The sequence below is a fragment of the Maudiozyma barnettii genome (assembly GCF_903064755.1).
Source record: "Maudiozyma barnettii strain CLIB 1767 genome assembly, contig: KABA2_10, whole genome shotgun sequence".
Taxonomy (NCBI): Eukaryota; Fungi; Ascomycota; class Saccharomycetes; order Saccharomycetales; family Saccharomycetaceae; genus Maudiozyma; species Maudiozyma barnettii.
The window spans coordinates 77974-100105 of NW_024545247.1; the positions used below are offsets into that span (position 1 = coordinate 77974).

Consider the following 22132-nt stretch of genomic DNA (forward strand, 5'->3'; position numbering starts at 1 on the left):
TTAAAATAGATAACCACATATATACCCACATATATATATATGTTATTTAATCCAAAGAAATATTTTTTCTGGTATCGGATAAAATGTTTTGCTTAAGAATACCTTTGCATTTAAAAACACACGTATGTGTGCCTTTACAAAATAGTTGCTGTTGAAGTATATCAATTTCAATTGCACATGTAACTCGACAAATGAGAGACAAGATTAGTCTTATTAAAAGACAAAAAGAAATAAAATATGTGAATATCATCAGATATAGTACATAATATCCTTAACCTTATTACTAACCGGAGGTAATAATTTGGCCCCTGGAATAACGTCGTCTTTATTCTTTCTGACCTTAGAAAATTCAAAGTTCGCAAGGGCAAAGTTAGCTTTGAAGAATTGTGCACTACGGTCACATAATAAATCGGCGTAATAGACGGGACTTGCAACCTTGATACTGGTGCTAGATCTACCAAAAATATAACATAAACTGTGCGTAACTTGTTGTAAGTAATCAGATGAATATTGATTTTCATCGTAAATACACCAGTAATGACATGGAACACCAGTACCTTCCAAAGCTTGTTGAGATTGTAAGAAGAAATCAAAATGAGCAGATGATGTAACACCACGGTCAACAACAGTACCAGCCATAACGTTACCCATGGTTTGAACGGCAGCAACGTCACCCTTTTCATTCAAAGCGTTTTGTTGTAATGGCATGAATCTGATATGGTTTCTCTTAACGACAGCTAGCACGGTCATTGGAGGATTATATGGAGCACCTTTATTCAAAGAGGTACCAACCTTTTTAACGGCTTCCTTCAAATTCTTTACTTCGATGTTCACCAAGTGAGTGAATTGACCTTCAGAAACACCATCTCTGTAGAATAAGATCTTTGGAGGTAACTTACCATTGTTATGTTTTTGGTATAGAACCAATCTATCTCTCAACAAACTACCAATACCAGCAATCATTTCTTCACCTGGTTCATTTTGTAACAAGTAGTCACCCGGGAATTGAGCAAATTTATCATCGAAGGATGCAACCAAAGCAGCAATGGAGTTCTGATCTTCTTCTGGATAATGTGTAACATCAGCGCCTAGGATCATGAATGGTAGACCAGTGATTTCATCGATTAATAGAGTAGCATCTTCTTTACTCAAAGAATGGTTAATACCTTCCATCTTTAGGTTCATCTTCATAACAACATTGACATTATATTGTGTAGAGTTCTTCTTGAATTTATTCCAAACAACACAGGAGTTAATGACACCATATTTCAAGTCAGACAAGTACTTCAATCTGTTGTATACATCAGAGTTACTACCACGGTTCAAAACATAAACAATGTAAGTATTTTCTGGGACTTTTTGTAATAAGTGGTCAAGAGCTTCTTCACCTGGAGACAATTCAAAGATAGCTTCACCACGACCACCGAAACCACCACGACCACCACGACCACGACCACGACCACCACGGCCACCACGACCTCCACCACGACTACCACCACCGACAAACTTCTTTTGTGGAGCACCAAAGTCGTTAATTAAAATCGGATCAGCGGAGACGTCGAATTTGACACCAACAGATTCAACATCCTTGGCGAATTTGGTCAAAGATTTCTTTAATTCTTCCATGACAGACACTGGTGGAGTTCTGTCAGAGTCATTGACAAACACAGCTCTCAAGTTAACAGTCTTTTCTGGTGAATTAATAAATTTGTGACCGATCAAATCCCAGTTACCCTTTGTTTCTTCGTTTCTATTCTTACCATTGACTGCCTTAGCACCAAAAGGTTTATCAGTATATTCCACCGTAGAACTCTTGAATTGTACAACAGGAGCATCGATAACACGAGACGGAACTCTTAGGAAAGAGTAACTAGTGTCATGAGGAGCCTTAGCTCTTTCTTCTTCAGTAGTTAAAGCATCTCTGATAGATGGTAAGGCCAAGTTGGTGATAGCCTTGAATTTATCGACTGGTCTCAAAGCAGTGAAGTTGATAACAGCGACTTCATCTCTAACTTGGCCCTTCAATTTTTGACCTGGAATGATCGATAGACATTCGGCCGGTACAACATTTCTACCACCGAGACTGACTAATTTAACATCTGGATATTGCAGCTTGATTTTGTATTTTTTTTCGAAGTAACTGTTAGTGTTGATCATAATTTCCTTTTCATCATCTTTTGGGGCTGTGTTGTTGATAGCACTTGGAAAAGCTCTGAACTTCAAAGAGTTGGCAGTTTCTCTAACGAAACCAACAATACCCTTTGGCTTAATCATCTTAGATGGTTCCTTTGACTTACCATCAGCATCGACACTGTAGTTGATGTAAGGTCTGTTAACCTTTAGACCCTTCAATAATTCCTTGATATCTCTGTTCTTGTCAATGAAGAAGTTGATATCATTGGAGGTGACCTTACCAGTAAACTTTTGACCTCTAGATTCTTTATCTTGAATGTAACATTCGATGATCCAATCTAATAAAGAATATTTAGTCTTAGAATTTTCATTGAACTTAGCATCATTTGGTAAATATTTAGTATGCTTGTAGAATGGTAAACAAACGTTAACAATGTTCAGTAAAACAGCACCATAAGTGTATCTTAAAGAAACAGTGAAACCATGCATCAAATATGCACCCATTTGGAAAGGAGTAGTGATAGCATGCTTATTGAAAATAAAAAATTTGTTACCTTGTAATTGGAAAATTGGATCCTTAGTTTGCAAGAATTTAACACCTAATAAAGATAATAATACTGTCTTTTCTGGAGCAGACATCTTAGCTTCTTGGAATTCTGGGTCTCTATTTAGAGTCCCTTTGTAAATATCGGACAAATTAACCTTTGAAACAAACTTTAGAATGATTTGAGAAGTCAATTCAGTTAAATTATAGACATCACTTTGAGAAGGAGCAATCTTAATCTTGTTCTTTTGTTTGTTGCTAACATCCCAACAACCTTTGAATAATGTGAATTCTTCTAATGGAACATGAGAGTATAACGTTTCTTCACCGTTGAAAGCAATACGATCCTTATATTTGAATAAAGTTTCATCTTCATGGAATAAAGCGTCGATCAATTCAAACTTTTTTGGTTTAGAAAGTGGTGCTGGAGGAGGAGGTTTACGTGGACCTTTACTTTCAGGAGCAACTGGAGTAATGAAATCAATATGGTAAGCGTAAATAAAAGCAGACTTCCACCATGGATCGGTTTCAGCTTGCTGACTGTTAGTGACGTCATCACCGCGAGCCAAAAGGATATGGTTAGTAAGGACATCAACTTTAGTACCTTTAGTACCATAATCTACTCTACCATGTAGTTTTAAACCGTCTTTAACTTCTATTTGTTTCCCCCCCGTTGGAGCATTATGAGATTCATCGAAAGTTTCTCTTGGGATTTCAATGTTGTTAATAGCTTCTGGGATTTCTTCTGGAGAGTTAACTGCACCATTAGAAGCAGCTGGTGCGTTAGTTTTTTTTCTTTCTTGTTTAGTTTTAGTCTTCTTTGGTTTTTCTTCAGGGACAGGAGTAGTAGGATCAACAGAAGATTCCTTTGTTTTCTTTTCTTTCTTAGCCTTCGATTTTTTTGGTTTAGTTTCACCTTCTTCCAAGGTAGCAGGAGTATTATCGGAACTAGAGGATTTCGTAGTATCCTTCTTTGATTTAGATTTCTTCTTTTTCTCTTTAGTTTCACCTTCTACAGCAGTAGTGGAATCATCTTTCTTACTCTTTTTTTTTGATTTAGTCTTTTTTGGTTTATCTTCACCTTTGGCATCTGGAGTAGCAAGGCCACTATCAGTAGAACCTTCCTCATTTGAACTTTTTGGTTTTTTAGATTTTTTCTTTTTCTTCTTTTCACTATCTTCAGAAGAAGTAGTCTTTGAAGATTTTTTCGAAGATTTTTCTTTACTTTTTATATTTGTAGAATCATCAGTTACTTGAGTGACTTTTGGTTCATTGTTAGATTCAGACATAATGTAAATATATCTTTCTCCAAATTAAAAAAAACTAAAAGTACTGATGATATGTGTATATGTTTATTGGTCGAGAGTTTTAATCTTTGTTGTCTTTTTAGCTACTATTTATCTTTTTATGATAATTCCTTTTTCATTTAGTTGATTATAGTTGTGGGAGATATAATCTGAAAATGTATGTATGTGAGTGTGTCTATGTGAGTTTTTTTATCAAGAAGGAACAATAGAGAGTAATAACTTAAAGACGAGGGAAAAAAATTAAAAAAATATTAAAATTAATTATATATATATATATAGCTCAATATAGTTAAATATTTCGATAATACCAAGGAAATCAATACGTTTGTACACCTACCGATCTTGAGAAAGTGAGACTACTCAAAAAGGCATAATATGTATCTTGGTATCTAGATATCTCTTTATCTTGATGAATTCCATCTGACTGTCTAAAATCTCCAATAAAATATTAAAATCAACCAATGAAACGAATAGCGCAAAGTGAGGAGATCAGAATGTTGAATTTTAATAACTGCCACTGTCACGGCGGGTAATCTTTGTTGGAATCGTTTCTTTGTCTGTTTTTTGGTTCTTTTTTTGCAGGTCTGAGTTTTGGGTGCTTCATTTCGAAGTAATAAATTTTGGAGAAAGAGGGGAAGAGAGGGGCGGGGGTTGGGCGGCTAGAGGAAAGGGCAAATGGATGATGGGGAGGGAGGGTAGGGTTTGCTTCGCACCAAGGGAAGGATGTCGATATTCAAGTCCGCAAAGTTAGGGCTAAGTGGGAGCGCCGTGTAGATGTATCACTCCCTTCCCATTGCTTAATATAGGATGGAGATGCTACCTATATAGAGGGAGACAAGAATATGGTAGCGTGTGGTGCTAGTATTATTGCTATGTATTTTTATATATAGTTCCATATTCGCTTAGAGTGAGGAATACGGCTAGTAATTGTGATAATATCTCCAATATCTAGCCGTATTAGGGCGGGGGTTTCAGTGCTCGCCGCAATGTAAAACTTGTGTATTTGGTTTTATCCCTGTCGACAAGAACTAATGCAATATATATATACACAACAATCTAATGTCACCTGACCCTTTACTTTATCTCTCTCGTATATCCGTTGTTTTTTATGACATTAATAGAGAAAGGGTTTCACGTGATTGACCGGAGTGTGGGGCGGGGGAGGGGAAGTGTTTGGATACTACGTACGTAACGATCTCTAACTGACTGCCAACTGACTGTCGCCCACTCTATAATAAGGACAAGGACAAATATATAGTCGCCAGTAATACTCAATACAAGCCTAATATTGGCGAATGGGGAAGAGCGATAGTCTTTAATGACAAAAACAATATCCATATCCTCTCAATAACTGATACTTCCCTGCTGATAGTCATTATCACTAATACTATATACGATATAATATTATATACTATAACAAGAATAAGAGCATATAATTCTCTTATTCTTCAACTTTTTTTTTTATAATTTTTTCTTATTTTCTTATACGTCACCTATAACGTAGAAAACATATATAGGTAATAATGAGCTATAGAATTTAATATAAATATATAGACTGTATCGTTATACCAGGTGCCTAAAGTTCGAAATGATGGTGGGGGTGTGGAGTTTTTATTCTTGCACTAATATTTGTAAATGATTATTATTATTATTTTTTGTTTTTGTATTGTATTATTGTTCTGATTTATTATGTCTGTGTTTGATTTTTAAAAAACATGCAAAGATGGAACAATTTAGAACTTTAACATATGTGGCTTTTCACCATTCTTCAAGGAGAAAGAAGTAGCCAAGTATTGCTTTAGTAAAGAAGTTTTCTTGATTTCAGCTAATAGAGCCTTGTCGACATTCTTTTGATCTTCAATTCTTTCAGTTTTAATTTCCTTGGAAGTGTTTTCTGGGAACATTTGAGCTTCTTTCTTTTCCTTCTTGGTTAACTTAGCATCTCTAGCAAAGTATTCAACATTGAATTTGTCAACATTAACAGAGTCGACAGCAACCTTAGTAGAAGTGGCAATGACATAACGAGCATTAACTCTTCTCAATGGAACACCATTGACCTTGAATGGACCAGAGATCAACAAAGTGTTGTCTTCTAGGTGCTTCAAGTAAACAACTCTCTTACCTCTGAAACGACCAGCTAATAGGATCAAAACAGTACCTGGAACTAAAGAAGCACGTAATTTTTGTGGACGGATAGCCTTTCTAGTCTTCTTTTGGGCAGAAACATCTTCAGATGGGAACCACTTTGGAACAGCTTGAGCACTCATTTCTTCTTATATATATATTTGTTGTGTTTAGGTGTTTGATATCTTTAGAAATAAATATAGTTATCTATAAATATGACTATTTCTATTTAATTAATTACAAGAGATGTATATTTTTCATAAGTTTCACAAACTTTACACTAAACTAAGTCAATACTATTTGGTGCACCTTAGTGGTGAAAAGTTCCACTAACTCTACCATCCTTGGTGGAATAATAACTATTGGTACATAGCGTATATTCTCTCCATAACTCTAACAATTCTCTGGAGACAGCGCAGTTGTTAGCGTCAAAGTGTGAATAAACTGATTGCAAGTAAAGTGCACCAATTCCATATCAATATCGAAAAACTTACTAACTAAAGTTTCAATCATTAATTTCACTCTCCGAGGAATTGCTCGCGTCGCGTTTTTGGAAAACTGAAATTTATCCCAAAAAATCAAGAAGTTGACAAAATATATTTTATTTAGGAAAAATAATTAATAAATGTAAGGATGTAGAATGGGGTATGGGTGTCATGGAGCAGTCTCAAACGTATCCAAAGAAATTCAAATTTAAATTGAATATCACCTTAAACGAGCAATTGTGTATAATATGTTTTTTTTTTGCAGCCATCTTGTCCCTTCTACAGCTTCTGTTGCTGTCTCTTGTTTTTCCTAAATTGACTGCAGCAATAGTAGCAGCACTTCCTATAATGCTTTAAAGATGTATATAATGGAGCATAATTTATACTCATCAACCAATCAAGAAACCTTTCAAATATTCTACATATCTGTCGTTGCACATCACTATTTGATTAAGTTTACAAGGCTATAACACTTCAACCGGCTCTTATCCTTTTTGTTCTTATTATTCGATAGCTTTAGATTAGTTTCAGACCTTAGCAAAACATTAACTTACTTCTGACAATTAATCATGGAAGGTGTTTTTTTCAATATTGATAACGGTTACATCGAAGGTGTTATTCGTGGTTACAGAAATGGGTTTTTAACCTCAAACCAATACTTAAACCTAACACAATGTGATACTTTAGAAGATTTAAAATTACAACTTTCTTCTACTGATTATGGTAATTTCTTATCAAGTATCCCAGCTGAAGGATTAACCACCAGTGTTATTCAAGAACATTGTTCAGATAAATTATTCAATGAATTCAATTATATTCGTAACCAACTAAGTGGGAAGAGTGTCAAATTTATGGATTATATCACTTTTGGTTATATGATCGATAACGTTGTACTAATGATTACAGGTACAATTCACGCTAGAGACAAAGGTGAAATCCTAAGTCGTTGCCATCCTTTAGGTTGGTTCGATACTTTACCTACTTTAAGTGTCGCAACAGACTTGGAATCCCTATACGATACAGTGCTTGTCGATACACCTTTAGCACCATTTTTTAAGGATTGTTTCGATAACGCCGATGAATTGGATGATCTTAACATTGAAATTATAAGGAATAAATTATACAAGGCTTACTTGGAAGATTTTGCCACTTTTGTCTCTGAAGAGATCGAAGAACCATCAAAGGAGATTATGTTGGAATTGTTAGGCTTCGAAGCTGATAGAAGAAGTATCAATGTTTCCTTGAACTCTTTACAAAGTGATGATATTAGTGACGATCTTAAGAGATCTTTGCTACCAAACCTAGGTAAGTGTTTCCCAGTGGTCACTGGTATGCTATCAAAGGCTCATGACTTTGAAAGTGTAAGAGCCGCTCTCGGTAATGTCTACGAATATCGTTCACTATTAGAAAATGGTAATCTTGAAGATCAATTTTATCAATTAGAAATGGAATTATGTAGAGATGCTTTCACACAACAATTTAGTATTAGTACAGTTTGGGCTTGGATGAAATCAAAGGAACAAGAAATTAGAAATATTACATGGATTGCTGAATGTATTGCTCAGAACCAAAGAGAAAGAATAAACAACTACACATCTGTCTATTAGTTTCAGAAGGAACAATAATTACTATACACTACTACTTCATTCAGCGTTCGCTCTACTTTTAAATGGAATTTAAATAAGTAAACAAACTACTAAATAAAAAATCATTATGTCATCATTAAAGCAAATACTTATACAGGTACATAGAATAACATCTAACTAAGGAACTTACCAACAAAAAAATAAAATAAAATAAAATAATATAATATAATAATTGATAAACATATTATTAATGCAAATCAAAAATATAAATTCTTTATGTTTTGTTGTATTCTTTCTATAGTAGTGTAGAAATTGCAGCACCGAATAAACTACTATCCTGTAGTAGAATTAGATTGATTCTTCCATTCGATACCTTTTCTATTTGGTCCTGATAATATTTTGAATAAGCCAATGTCGAACCAACATAACCGATACTAATCTTATGATATTGGCTCACCTCATGTTCACTAACTAACGAGTCTATCTCAAGAAGTGCCGCTACTAAATAAATGGATGCTCTCTGAACTATTATTTTGGCCACTCTTGATAAAGGCAACAAATGTAGAGGTGTGATGGTTCCATATTTATTTTGCAATTGAGAAGTTAACTCCTTCAAATCAAAATTATCCTGAATGTTTGCTAGTTTCCCAAAAATTGCACCATCTATTACTTTATCTAAGTTTACCATTCCAGCCAACGTAGGTTCCAAAGTAGGGTATTTCTTAAGAATATTTATTAGAATTGAAGGAATATATCTACCAGAAGAGATATATTCCAAGGGCATTGGTTTAGAATACTCAGGTGGATGATAATCAAATTCCGTCAATGTAATGCAACTTTCTCCTAAAAACCCCATCTCGGTGTTTATAACCACTGTGGTGTCATCTTCAAATGGTGCATTATTTTTGGCCTTCATTAACTCAACACGTTTAAATTCCGGTAATCTTTTGAATGGAAGTTCAAAACTAGCATTTGTACCAGTACCTAAAATAAAAGATATAGAGTTACCATGTGAGTTAGCAAGTGTACTAGATGAAGATGCAGGGATGGAAGGGTATGAATCTGTAAAAAACGTGACAGTCGGAAATTGTTTTATATAAGTGTTAGTTAAATGTACTGCAATAGAGTCATTTATAATCAAATTATCCTTAATGGTAAAGGCAAATGTGTCTTTAATACTATTTTGAGAGCAAACTTTATTGAAGGTCGTTTGAAGGAATGTTAAAAAATTAATATTTTTAATTTCATCACTTAAGATATAACCTTTACCCATTGAAGTAATTTCAAATTTTGAGTTCAATGGAAAACTGAAAGTAATCGAAACAGGGATGTTCAGTATCTTATTATCGATAAGATCGTTATCATAAAAAAAATCAAAAAATTTATCTTTCATTTCATCGATCATAATTTGAATAATATTTTCAAAGAAAGAAGAATTGACGTCCCTTTCTACGATATCCAAAGTATGCAAATAATCTATACATAATGTTGGATACGTCTTAATCACAGCAATTTTTAATGTAGTGCCACCAAAATCAATGGCTAGAATTTTATTATGATTGTAGGGGTGTAATAAGTCGTTGTTATCCTTGTATAATCTTAAAATATTTAAACTAGAAGGTAACATCGAATCTGAAGACTTATTCAACATCTGTAATAACTCCTTTCTAAAATCCTGAGATATGAATTTGAATTGTTGTTTTGGCAACAAAGCCGTCCTAATTTCTTTTAGAACAATATCATTAGAAGAAACTTTTTGTTTTACTTCTGTAGTCGTGGTCATTATCTACAGTAAATATTATTTTAATTGCTTGATTAATTGTAAACCGAATAGATAACAAAATATTAAATGGTAAAATAACATAAAGAAAAAAAAAAAATCGATACAAAAGCACAATTGAAGAAGCCACTTATATATACATATATATATATAAATAAAACTGGATATCGTCTTGTATAAAAAGTAACCTTTTTATTTTTCACTTTTTACCTCTTACCTTTTTATTTTTAATTATTTTTCATAAACAAGCAATGAGTAGACAAAGAACTCTTAAGCACAACTTTTTTATATATTATTCACAACGTATATTCAGTTCACCTTTTTTAAATAGCAAATTCGTTCCCTGTTATTAACCTGTCAGTCTCCGCTATTTTCATTTGTTCATATAATTTCATCAAAAACATGAAACCAAAACAAAAAACTTCAATTTCCACTTTTTACTTTTTGACAGATTTGCGGTTTCTAATAATGCCTGTATTGCCCCGCAATTCAAAATCCCCCCTCCCCCGCGCAGATCATAACAAATGACAAAAGTTCATCAATTTTAAACTTTTATTACCTTTTTTAAAGGACTTGGGCATATTATTTAGTTTACAAAACATCTCAGCAAAAGTAATTGAGGTAAATGATGTTGATGACTCATGTATGAATTTTATTGATATTATTTACTCTGACTTCCTTCTTCTTGTTTACTCTAGTACATCCCAACCTCTTTGTAAATTGATCATTCCTTTTCTAAACGACCCACTGAGTCTGCTATCTCCTTGACCGTGCTATCTAGTTGTTGCTGGCGATAGGATAGGTATTTTTCCTTTTGTTTCATCCATTCCTCGTGATTATTAATGATTTTGAGACCCCGATGTGCATCAAAGGAGAACCCAGCTTCTTGCCAGTAACCTAGTTTCTTGTTCACATTTTCTAATTCTTTAAAAATGGTATCAATTTGTTTAGAATATTCTTCTATCATTTTTGAAGATATTTCATAAATTGCGTTCCAGTCAAAGTTATAAATTATTTCTTCAGAAGGGAGCTCAGTGGAAGATTCATTATCCTTTGAAGTAGAAGCGTCCTTTATCAACAATAACATCTCCTTGATACCCTTTACCACGACTTCCTCATTCATAATAGACTCTATCCCATTGGAAAAATCCTGATTTTTTAACCATTTACTCGAAGCGTATTCAGATAAGGGTCTTAGGAGTTCGGTTGCATTTTTATTACTAACTGTAACATTAGAATCAGACGCTTCGAGAAGTTCCTGGTCACTCATCTTTTCAAACAGAATACGTTATCACTTCCGAAATGTATATAAATTTCAATTACAATCTAAGCTCTCTCTCTAACTCTATTTTAAAATTTGCACAAACTAAATCCATTGTTTATGTAAGGGTTCCATTTTTCCTTCTTTTAACCGCCCATCAAATCTATAACAATTGCCGCCCAAAATACATTTTAAAATATGAAAACAAACAACACAGAAAAGATGTCTATAGGAATATAATTGCGTAAATTTGGGTTACTATGCTAATAAAAAATGCTGATATATATATATATATATAGAGAGAGAGATACACATATGAGTGAATGAATCTCTATTTGGTCTGATAATTGGCTATTCAAAACATCATCGTACTCGAAGGTACAATAGTTTGCTGTCTTAATGCATCACTATCTGTCGAGGACCTTAAGGTAATACTCTGCATCTCATATACTTCATCGAGATCGACATCACCGGAATAGCCATCAGGGTATTGAGTAGAATCATATCCTGCGTGATATCGACCACTGTATGTGTTAAAGTCATGAAGTTCGTCAAAATCAGAAAGATCTTCATCGTCACCATCCGATTCATAGCCAGTGTGATTATTATTTTGACTATGTGATACTCGTTTACCAAATCGCCTTGAATTTTGGAAAGCTTCCTTCAAATTACAGCTTCTCAAGAAATCTGCCTCTTTTTCATCCTCGTAACCATCCGTATCACATCCATCCATTCTATTTTCTTCGAGTTCACTCTGAGAGGCTTCATCTAACAATGCCCTACTATTAGTATTATCCATCATTGCTGCCCCTGCCCCATTCTCACTTAGAAATGTATCATCAACTACTGTACTATCTGACACACACCATTCTAAACCCGACCAGGCCATACATGAAACAGAAATGAAAAATACAACCATCCAAAGACAGGTGAAAAATGCCTCTCCTAACTTATATTCAAACCCAAAGGACATCAATTCTCCTCGAATTTTCTTTTGGAATGAATAATTTAGCCATACAAGATCCATTAAACTTACCAAACCCATCACAAATACACAAAACGATAGAAAAGTTATAACATGTAATAATGTCTTCTCACGTGCAGTGTTGATGTATCTTCCTTTAATCAAATAATACCAGAATGTCAATACAAATGCAATGATTTGGAAAAAAATGACTACCATAAATAAAGTCAAATATTGTCTTTTATTTAACTTCATCACCTGAATATAGCCCTCGTACGCAGTACCTACTGAAGATCCCGAACCATCTGTTTGTCCATATGCATAACTCAGGACAATATCTAAACCTAATGAGGTTAATATTTCTCTATAATCCAGAACATAATCAAACCCTTCCCAGAGACATTGCCGTATGGCCGTCGAGTTTTGTTGTGAATAAGATGTAGTACCTTTAGTTTTAGTGTTTTCATAAACGTACCAATCATCATTGTCGTCATCGGCAGTAGTATAATACGTAGAACAAGTCCCATACAATGAAATGGTAATATACTGTGGAACATTACTCACCTGGGCCGAACTGTACGCAGTTAATATATATAGTTCTGAAGTTGTCAAACCGACACCATTATTTATGGTACTAGATGCGCCTGACTCCATTGCATCACTCAACGCTTGGAAAATACCCTCTGTAATATCATGAGAGTATGAGTTTAACCTTGACATATATAATCTATCAGGTATTGTTAATGGACCTAGTACTAATGTTACAGAAAATGCTATACAGCACATCATTGAAAGAATCCTAACCCAGAAAATCCATCTCTCAAACACGGTCAGGTTTTTGTATGGCTGCAACAGACCATACTGGCCATCGAGAAGCATAATAAAGAATGGAATTATGTTTCAACAACTTAAATTTTGTTGGTACCGATTACCAAATGTTGTGCTTTTATATATGTAATTTCTTCTGTTGATCATTAAAATAACCCTGGCATTAGTACTATTTTTAACTTAAGCTCTTACTGTTCGGGTTAAGCTTCATGAAATGACTTCGGATTTATCTTCATTTTTTCTCTCCTGATGACGGAGGGAACGTAACGAATCAAAACGAAACCAAAACAAAGCAAAACAAAGCAAAACGTGTCGATGTTGAATAGATCATGAAATTTGATTGTTAAAAAAGGGAGAAATGTAGAATCATAAGTAGTGTGTTACATTTGGAACTGATCGCTTCAGAGTTAGAGGGTACATATATTTGATATCAATATCCAAACCAGGTCGTGGTGATTATATCATTAAAGTCCACACTTGACAGCAATTGTAACATTAAATAACGCGTCGCGATCTGAGTCTTTTGTATTCTTTCTTAGTAAGATACCCTCAACAACAAACATAAAAAATAAAGAATTATGGCTGCTAACTTGAAGGATATGGAAGGTTGGCAGATTGTCAATGTTGATGAGGATGGGAAAATTATCAACGAAAACAGGGCCAGACGTTCACGGACAGGAAATCGCATTAAGAGCACGTTTCTCCAAAGAATCTCTGATGGGTTAAGCTTTGGTGTAGGTGACAATATCATTACCCATGACAATGTTACAAAAACATATTCTGTTTATCTGGTCCATGAAATTAGACAAAATACAGTTAAATCACTGGTAGAAATTTGGGCCTTTTCATATCTTCGATGGTTTGAATTAAGTGGTATTAAGTATTTCTCACAATTCGATCCTAATATGGTTGAAAGGTTTCCTAATCCCAAGGAACTCAACCAACAACTGTTTCAAATTTTAGATCCTCACGAACTCTATCTAACCGCTGAAACAGTAGAGTTTGAATTATGTGACTTCATTGATGTGGCAAAAATTGTAACAGGGAAAGATTTCGAAAATGGAAAAGCCATAACTGACAAGGACTTCATTGTCAATTATATTTGCGAACCAACAGGTGAAAATTTTGTGAAGATAGATATTTTCCATGAGTTGAAACTTATTAAGCAATTTCCTAAAAAGCAAAGTGACGAACATTTAAAAAGATTATCTACACAGCGTCAGAGACCTGCTTCTAATCAGAGTCAACCTCAAAATAAGACATCATTGAAACAAATTCCTTCATTATCTAATAAAGAACCTATATTAACAGCAGTAACAGTAACCAATTCAACTGATAGCGATGATTCTAACGATGATCTTCCATTATCACACAAGCGCCGTCTTTGGATTCCAAAGTCACCCAATTTTTCGCAATCAACCCATTCTGATGACACAACTTCACAAAAAAATAACATTCCAAATAATTCTGCCAGTAACTCAAATGATTCTAATGTTGTTGTGTCAAAGATTCCCGAAAATGAAGAGGAAAAAGTTGATAATAACGATCGCAACAATGAACAAACACCATCACCATTACTAAACTTATGTGATACACCGGTATCTGATGTAAATATTAACACTATTTCTCAAGGTACAGCACAAAAAGAGGAGCCAGCTGATCAAATATTCCCGCTAAGTCAACATGAGAATAATACTAAAAAAAGTTATAACTTAGAACAAGAAAATATTTATAAAGAGAAGGTTCAAGAACAGAAAAATGATGAAATAAAGAAAAAACTATCACTCTTCGTGCAGGATAATGATTATGAGACTTCTATCGAGAGTTCTGCTGAGAGTTCTGCTGAGTCTGATGATGCATCTGCTCGAATAACTGAAATTACTTCTGAGATCCAGGACAGCTCTGATGCTGAAAACTCATTCCATGACGCACTTACAGAGTTGCCCTCACAACGTAAACATATAACTTCCAGACCATTGCAATCAGCTAATAATACCAAAAGAAAATTATCAGATGAATCGAATAATGACCGAGAAATAAACGATGGGCAACCTGAAAGGAAGAAAGCAATTTTTGATGTAACGCTTGCTAATGATGGAAAAGATAAAACTTTGAAGACTAAAAAGACAAATAGATTATCCACATTGACGAAGATCGATGAAACTGTGCAAAGTGATGGAGTGAAAGAAAAAAAAGGTTCAATAAGAAGCGTACTGATAAACCCATCTACTTTCAAATTGATAAAGACAAATTACGATAAAACCTTGGAACTAATAAACAATTTTCAAAATGTAAATATCTCAAATACTGAATTGCCTAATTCAGGAAGCTCTGATAGTAAAGGGTCGACTATAAGTCTCATTGGTACCTTGATAAAATATGATCCGAAAACTTCAACGAAAAACAATAAACAAACATTATATAGTCAGATCAAAAGCTCATCGAACAATCTTTCCATCGAATTAAAATTAAGATCTATCACAAGAAAGAAAGAAGGATTATCTGATGTTTGCAATGTATTTGTCGATGTTTATTACGATCTATTTCGCAGAATTAGGGCATGTTCTTCCTTGTTACTATTTTGCACCGCAAAAAAAGTTATTAGCGCTGAATATGTCTTACAAGAGGTTCTTTCAGAGTTATCATTATCATATATTATGAAAGAACTCCAGCCGTTCACTTGGACGCACATATATCCTATCGAAAATCCCACAATTGCATCCTTAGTTATACAAATATGGAAAAATATATCTGGTGAGCTTTTGCAGGCAAAGCAGGCTATTGGGGCTTTATTCCATTTCTGTAAAGATGTTCAAGTTATGAGAAAGAAATATATTATTGTATTCATACATAATTTCGAATCTATACTGAACACTCCAAATTACGTTCACATTATTGATCTCTTAATGAGGTTGGTTCAATTTCCAAATTCCAAATTGTGCATAGTTTGCATTAGCAATGAGAGCCCACAATTATTAAAGATGTTCACTGAGAGGCCAAATGATGAAACATGGAAGATAGTAAACTTCCCAACTTACCCAACAAACGCTATCAAAATGGTGATACATTCGATCCTATACAATAGGTTTTATGGAACATTTTTTGTTAAACAAGACTCAGCTTCGTCTAGTTGGTCAATTAGGAATCTTGATCCATTAATAACATCACCAACAGATTATACAACCGCTGTATCAGATGCCTCCAGAGATGGATATAGTTCAAAACATATATTGGTTTCTCCAGAGGATGCTCGTGACATTATCGCATTATTGGAATCTCACGCAACTCATTATGACGAAATTCTAGTTTACTGTAAAAAAGCAATATTTATGACAAAATGGACATATATTAAACAATTATCTAATAATAGAATAGAATTTACCGCCGATCCATTGCTAACTCTATCTGATGTCCACCGCATAGTTGATAAACCTATCCTAGAAACTGCTTTTGAAAGAGTTAATTCATTGCCTGCCATCAGTAAATTATTATTGATGTCGTCATTGTTAAATGAGAACGGAAACATTGCCAATGAAACTACTGTAATTCATTTCCCTAAATTAAAAGATCAAATGATAAAATACATGCATACACATAGCGATATGCTGTTTGTACAACAAGTTAAAGCTGCCCTATCACCAAATCCAAATAATTTAAATGAAATAATGGACTCTATAAATTGGCGCTTCATATTTGAGAAATTAATGAACTTAGGTTTAGTCAACTTTTCGATAAATCTTGAAAACGATGTAAATAGCATTTTCTTCATTAACCTTTTCAATAGACTTGAATTAGGAACATATTTGCTAACGTGCGGCTCTGCACCAAATTCAAATCCGAAAACTTCAAAACCGACCAACCTTAATTTATAATATTTATAAAGGAAAATTTATCAAGTCCTTTTATTATTATTTTAATACATATATTTGCATATAATCATTATCGATCATTAAATTCTCATTATTTTTTTTATCATATCTATATAATAATCCCTTATGACCCATTTAAATGCGTATTACCAAATTCTTTATATATCAATAAAGGATCTCCAATATCACTAATTTCAGAAATCGTCAATCTTAGATTAAATATTTTGGCTATTATGATTTTGAATAATATTTGTATGTTAATTGAATATGCAGAGGAGGAAAATATAACAGGAGAATCCATTATTTGTGCGTATTTGAGACAAGTCCGTGAGATTTCTTCTTGATAATCTTGATCCAGCTCAATAAACAAATCATATTTGGTGCCGACAAGAATTGGGATAGCATTTTTATTTAAACCAAATGCTTGTCTATACCATTCTCGAACCGATTTCAGTGTCTCTGGTCTTGTTAAATCAAACAATAAAAGAATACAATATGAATCCATTGTGGCTAAAGGGAGCATATTAATAAATTCACGTTGTCCACCTAAATCCATTAAAGATAATGTTATATCTGTTGATCTAAGTCGTATTCTTTTCTTTAAAAAATTGACCCCTAACGTTTGTGTGTATTCTTTGTTGTATATGTCCTGCACATACTTAACCATTAATGAAGTTTTACCTACTTGTGCATCTCCGATTATACCTATTTGTAGTTGTATTTCCTCTCTGGGATTAACCTTATTTTTATCAGAGCTCATAATGTGGTCGATAACAATATCTCCTCAGTAGATTAAACTTAGGTTATGTGTTTAAGACCTCTTTTTGTCTTCTAAAGGGTTGTAGTACGCAGAGTAATTTAATATATAAACATATATATATATGCGTGTGCCTCGTCAGACTAATAACTCCAAAACGACAACAAGAAAAATAATAAAGAATTACTCCCTTCTATTTGCTAAAATAAATAATAACACAGTTCTCAATATGGTATAAACATTATGTACCTATAAGATCAATCTTGTCCAAACCCGTTTCAATATTTTATATCTTGTTTATTTCTTTATTATGATCTATTTCAACCCTTTCCAACTACCATATTTGCAATGTATGTAGCAGAACGCCATTTGTTGCTGTTGACGAGAAAATGAGGAAATTTCAAAATTGTTTCAGGACTGCAACAACAAATGAACATCTGTACATCCAGGACTGAAACACCCATGCATCTTCAAAACTTATTGAAAAAATAATAAATTCAAAACGTTTCCAGTTTGTTCCCGAAAAAAAACAATTTCAGTAATTTTTGTTGGAAATTTTTCAGCTCAGAAATTTTCAGTTCGCTAGAGGATTTTCTCTTTGTTCTATATGCCGGAGTAGTATTGGTTTGGCAAGAGAGGCAAGAACTCAATAGGGATATCCACAGATATAGACGCATGGACGCAACTTCGGACACCAATTCTCTTTTGGAAAACCTTCCAACTTCCAAGTAAGAGCAATGTTCGCCAGTTGTACAGAGATGTAATGGATAATGGAGGTCTGACCGACTGTCATTACTACGAACTCATCAAATCGAATCGATTCAATATTATACGCACACACACAAACTCTCTCTATCTATCTGTAAATTTCATTTCAATAATGTGTATATCTGTTAGTATAAGGTGTAACCGTCTACTTGAACTTATACTACAAAAGAGAGAATTTTTATTCTTATCATAAGATACAGGAAGAACGTTAAGTTAAAAGACAGATAAACACAATTAATCATGGCTGTTGGTAAGAACAAGAGACTATCCAAGGGTAAGAAAGGTCTAAAGAAGAAGGTCGTTGATCCATTCACCAGAAAGGACTGGTTCGATCTAAAAGCTCCATCTACTTTCGAGAACAGAAACGTTGGTAAGACCTTAGTCAACAAGTCTACTGGTCTAAAGAACGCTGCTGACTCTCTAAAAGGTAGAGTTGTCGAAGTCTGTCTAGCTGACCTACAAGGTTCTGAAGACCACTCCTTCAGAAAGGTTAAGTTGAGAGTTGACGAAGTTCAAGGTAAGAACCTATTGACCAACTTCCACGGTATGGACTTCACCACCGACAAATTGAGATCTATGGTTAGAAAATGGCAAACTTTGATTGAAGCCAATGTCACCGTTAAGACCTCTGATGACTACGTTATCAGAATCTTCGCCATTGCCTTCACCAGAAAGCAAGCTAACCAAGTTAAGAGACACTCTTACGCTCAATCTTCTCACATCAGAGCTATCAGAAAGGTCATCTCTGAAATCCTAACCAAGGAAGTCCAAAACTCTACTCTAGCTCAACTAACCTCCAAGTTGATTCCAGAAGTCATCAACAAGGAAATTGAAAACGCTACCAAGGATATATTCCCTCTACAAAACGTCCACATCAGAAAGGTTAAGCTACTAAAGCAACCAAAGTTCGACGTCGGTGCTCTAATGGCTCTACACGGTGAAGGTTCCGCTGAAGAGAAGGGTAAGAAGGTCGCTGGTTTCAACGATGAAGTTCTAGAAACTGTGTAAACGACTAGATGAAAAATTTAAATATAGTATAATTTTGCATTTTATTTTTTTCTTATTCAATAATAAATAATCAAGAAAACAATTAATTAAAAACATCAACAACAACATCATCATATATTTTATTAACTTTATCGTTATGTACATATATAAGTAAGTCAGGCAATGTCTAATAGTAGAGAAGTCGCAGGATGTTCAAATTATAGATTGAATATTCAGTTATTTGAGGTAATTAGTAATAGTTCAACAAATGGATGTCTGAGTACGAATGATTCTTTTACTATTACTCTTACAAGCTAGGTACGGTCTATATGTTACCCTTTCAATTGGTTATACCCTCTTCGTTTCTCATTTGTTTAATTTGATTAAATATGATTTCAACAGCTGTCAAACTTCATACATGTATATATTTTTTGGTGGCGGCAATTGTTAGTTTACTTCACCGTGAAAAGAAAAAATCAACACTTTAATTTACATAAAACAAGCAATATATTAAAAGAATAAGCACTTTCATAAACAGATATTAACAACTGATAACAGCCAAGAAACGCTAGCCAATATATATTCAGTTCAAACTTTGCAACATAATGTTAGTAGAGGACCAGCTATACCTTTTATCATGCATATTTGCTACAAGGGCAGATGCTAAAAATATGACGCGACTGACTTGCAAGTTCAAAGACTCACAAGATTTTATTAATGCAATCATTATTTTATGGCCTGAATATGGCGAACCTAAGGATCTGGGGTTCTTATTTGCAAACACAGTTCGAGAAGAAGAAGAAGAAGATGTAAACAGTGATGATGACCTAATGATTTCACTAATCAATGGTGATTCTGATCTAATCTCTATGGTTGAACTAGATCCAGAAGAAGTTACAAATAGAGTAAAGAGCATAAAACAATATATTGAATCTGAATTAGAAACAATAGAAGTAATTGATAATGAGAAAGGTCTTAACTGGTTGGCAAAACGTATAATATACTGTAATGACAAACGCCCAGAGGATGCATTATTATACTCATCTTTATGGGAATGCATTACGACCAAAGATCCAGGGTTCCAAGATTGGATTGACAACATAGTATTACCCTTAAACTTAATAAATAAAAGACTTGGAAAATTAATTAAGATAAAAGAATTTATGGAAATGAACGTAAAGGATGTTTTCCAATTAGTTCTGACCATTAATTACAATGAAAACAACAACAATAGTAGTAACCATATATTAGATGAATTACTACCATATCTAAGGTACAAGAATTCGGATGATGCTTATAGTAAATTTCTGAAAGATTGTTATACTCCTGATAGATTTGATTTCCAATATCCTCTGCAAACTCAATTATTTACCAAAACTTTTAATGATATCAAAAATGATTTAAAGGATTTAGAAATGGACAATTTTTATAATAAGACATTGGAGATAATTTTCACAAAAGCAGGTCAAAGTTTAAAAAACTCAGATATAATCAATTTACAGGATGTCTTGAAATCAATACCTACTGAAATTACACTTTCAAATTATCCAAGTGTTACCTCTAAATCATTGATAAGTTATTTAGATACAATACATTTGTTCTTACCTCAGATGGACCTCATGACTCTATATACTATTGGATCAGAAAAAGAAATTGGACAAAAGACGCACTTTACCTCTATATGTAATGAGACTCTATTAACAAATGACACAAAGATAGTGACGTTACGTGAATTTATCAATCAAGAACATAAGGAAAACGATGGAAATTATGTTAAGATATTCAATAAGTTATCGCGTGAAGAAGATTTGAGTATATTATATGAGACCTGTTTGAGTCTTGGTAAATTTGATTTATTACAATCGTTTGGTCAAGAAGAGTCCACCACAGATACACAACTGGAATCCATACTATTAGAAAAGTATTTTTGGCAATTTTTTAAAAATGAAACTAATGGTAGTTCGAAAAGACCTGGAATGATAAAATGTCGCAAGATTCTAACTTTGTTACAAAATGGATCGAAAGCTAAATCATATACAAATTTAGAAATATTACTTGAGGTCAGTGATACATTAACAAAGTATTCAATGAATCTAGGTAAAAATATTATATTTAAACCAAGTAATATACTTGATTTTAAAGATGATCCATTTAAGATTATGGAAATTTTATTAGAGAATAATCCACAAATGTACAAATCTCTTGATACCAATTTGAATATCCTAGAAAGTTTGTATATTGCATTGAATAATGATGTCTCAACGGTAATAGGTGAAGATTCATATGGTTATAATAAATTGTTATCTATGATTATCGATCATTCATTAGTGAATCTTGATTTTCAATTTGCAATGAAACAATGTACTTTATTGATTCATCGTTCTAAATTTGCTTGTGAGTTTTGGTATAGTATTTTACAAGTTGGTAAATTTAAGGATCCAAACTGGGTTGATAATGAGACCCCGACAGAGATCTTATTTATGCAAATGCGTCTATTGAGTCAATTATTACAAGTTTGTCCCGTAGATGAGACTGAGGTTGTTACTCAACAATGGAGTGAGATTGAAATTGAGATTGCATCAAGGGATTTAATTCATGATAAGTATTCATTTGATCATTTAAATTCCAAGAGCTCTACAGTTTTTAAAACAATTTTCACATAAATTTTGCCTACACACGTGAGTTTATCCATCAACATACACACACACACACATATAAATAGATGGAATGTTTATTTTT

General features: G+C 33.5%; 10 protein-coding genes across 10 annotated transcripts; 4 read left to right on the forward strand and 6 right to left on the reverse strand.

Moving 5' to 3' along the window:
- Positions 1 to 249: 249 nt before the first annotated feature.
- On the reverse strand, positions 250 to 3966 carry KABA2_10S00770 (uncharacterized protein; the record flags this gene model as incomplete). Its single annotated transcript, XM_041552420.1, has 1 exon — positions 250 to 3966. The coding sequence occupies one exon, from the start codon at positions 3964 to 3966 to the stop codon at positions 250 to 252; it is 3717 nt and encodes a 1238-aa protein (XP_041408354.1).
- Positions 3967 to 5717: 1751 nt separating this feature from the next.
- On the reverse strand, positions 5718 to 6251 carry RPL6B (60S ribosomal protein eL6; the record flags this gene model as incomplete). The annotated part of the gene is made up of 1 exon (XM_041552421.1): positions 5718 to 6251. The coding sequence occupies one exon, from the start codon at positions 6249 to 6251 to the stop codon at positions 5718 to 5720; it is 534 nt and encodes a 177-aa protein (XP_041408355.1).
- Positions 6252 to 7162: 911 nt separating this feature from the next.
- On the forward strand, positions 7163 to 8200 carry VMA6 (H(+)-transporting V0 sector ATPase subunit d; the record flags this gene model as incomplete). The annotated part of the gene is made up of 1 exon (XM_041552422.1): positions 7163 to 8200. The coding sequence occupies one exon, from the start codon at positions 7163 to 7165 to the stop codon at positions 8198 to 8200; it is 1038 nt and encodes a 345-aa protein (XP_041408356.1).
- Positions 8201 to 8474: 274 nt separating this feature from the next.
- NGK1 (hexokinase) lies at positions 8475 to 9962 on the reverse strand (the record flags this gene model as incomplete). The annotated part of the gene is made up of 1 exon (XM_041552423.1): positions 8475 to 9962. The coding sequence occupies one exon, from the start codon at positions 9960 to 9962 to the stop codon at positions 8475 to 8477; it is 1488 nt and encodes a 495-aa protein (XP_041408357.1).
- A 721-nt stretch (positions 9963 to 10683) lies between these two features.
- Positions 10684 to 11229, reverse strand: GMC2 (Gmc2p; the record flags this gene model as incomplete). Its single annotated transcript, XM_041552424.1, has 1 exon — positions 10684 to 11229. The coding sequence occupies one exon, from the start codon at positions 11227 to 11229 to the stop codon at positions 10684 to 10686; it is 546 nt and encodes a 181-aa protein (XP_041408358.1).
- A 346-nt stretch (positions 11230 to 11575) lies between these two features.
- On the reverse strand, positions 11576 to 13063 carry ECM7 (Ecm7p; the record flags this gene model as incomplete). Its single annotated transcript, XM_041552425.1, has 1 exon — positions 11576 to 13063. One exon carries the CDS (start codon positions 13061 to 13063, stop codon positions 11576 to 11578), a length of 1488 nt encoding a protein of 495 aa, XP_041408359.1.
- A 527-nt stretch (positions 13064 to 13590) lies between these two features.
- On the forward strand, positions 13591 to 16884 carry SIR3 (chromatin-silencing protein SIR3; the record flags this gene model as incomplete). The annotated part of the gene is made up of 1 exon (XM_041552426.1): positions 13591 to 16884. The coding sequence occupies one exon, from the start codon at positions 13591 to 13593 to the stop codon at positions 16882 to 16884; it is 3294 nt and encodes a 1097-aa protein (XP_041408360.1).
- A 121-nt stretch (positions 16885 to 17005) lies between these two features.
- On the reverse strand, positions 17006 to 17641 carry KABA2_10S00924 (uncharacterized protein; the record flags this gene model as incomplete). The annotated part of the gene is made up of 1 exon (XM_041552427.1): positions 17006 to 17641. The coding sequence occupies one exon, from the start codon at positions 17639 to 17641 to the stop codon at positions 17006 to 17008; it is 636 nt and encodes a 211-aa protein (XP_041408361.1).
- Positions 17642 to 18646: 1005 nt separating this feature from the next.
- On the forward strand, positions 18647 to 19414 carry RPS1A (40S ribosomal protein eS1; the record flags this gene model as incomplete). The annotated part of the gene is made up of 1 exon (XM_041552428.1): positions 18647 to 19414. The coding sequence occupies one exon, from the start codon at positions 18647 to 18649 to the stop codon at positions 19412 to 19414; it is 768 nt and encodes a 255-aa protein (XP_041408362.1).
- Positions 19415 to 19998: 584 nt separating this feature from the next.
- On the forward strand, positions 19999 to 22056 carry SEC39 (Sec39p; the record flags this gene model as incomplete). Its single annotated transcript, XM_041552429.1, has 1 exon — positions 19999 to 22056. One exon carries the CDS (start codon positions 19999 to 20001, stop codon positions 22054 to 22056), a length of 2058 nt encoding a protein of 685 aa, XP_041408363.1.
- Between the last annotated feature and the right edge of the window lie 76 nt (positions 22057 to 22132).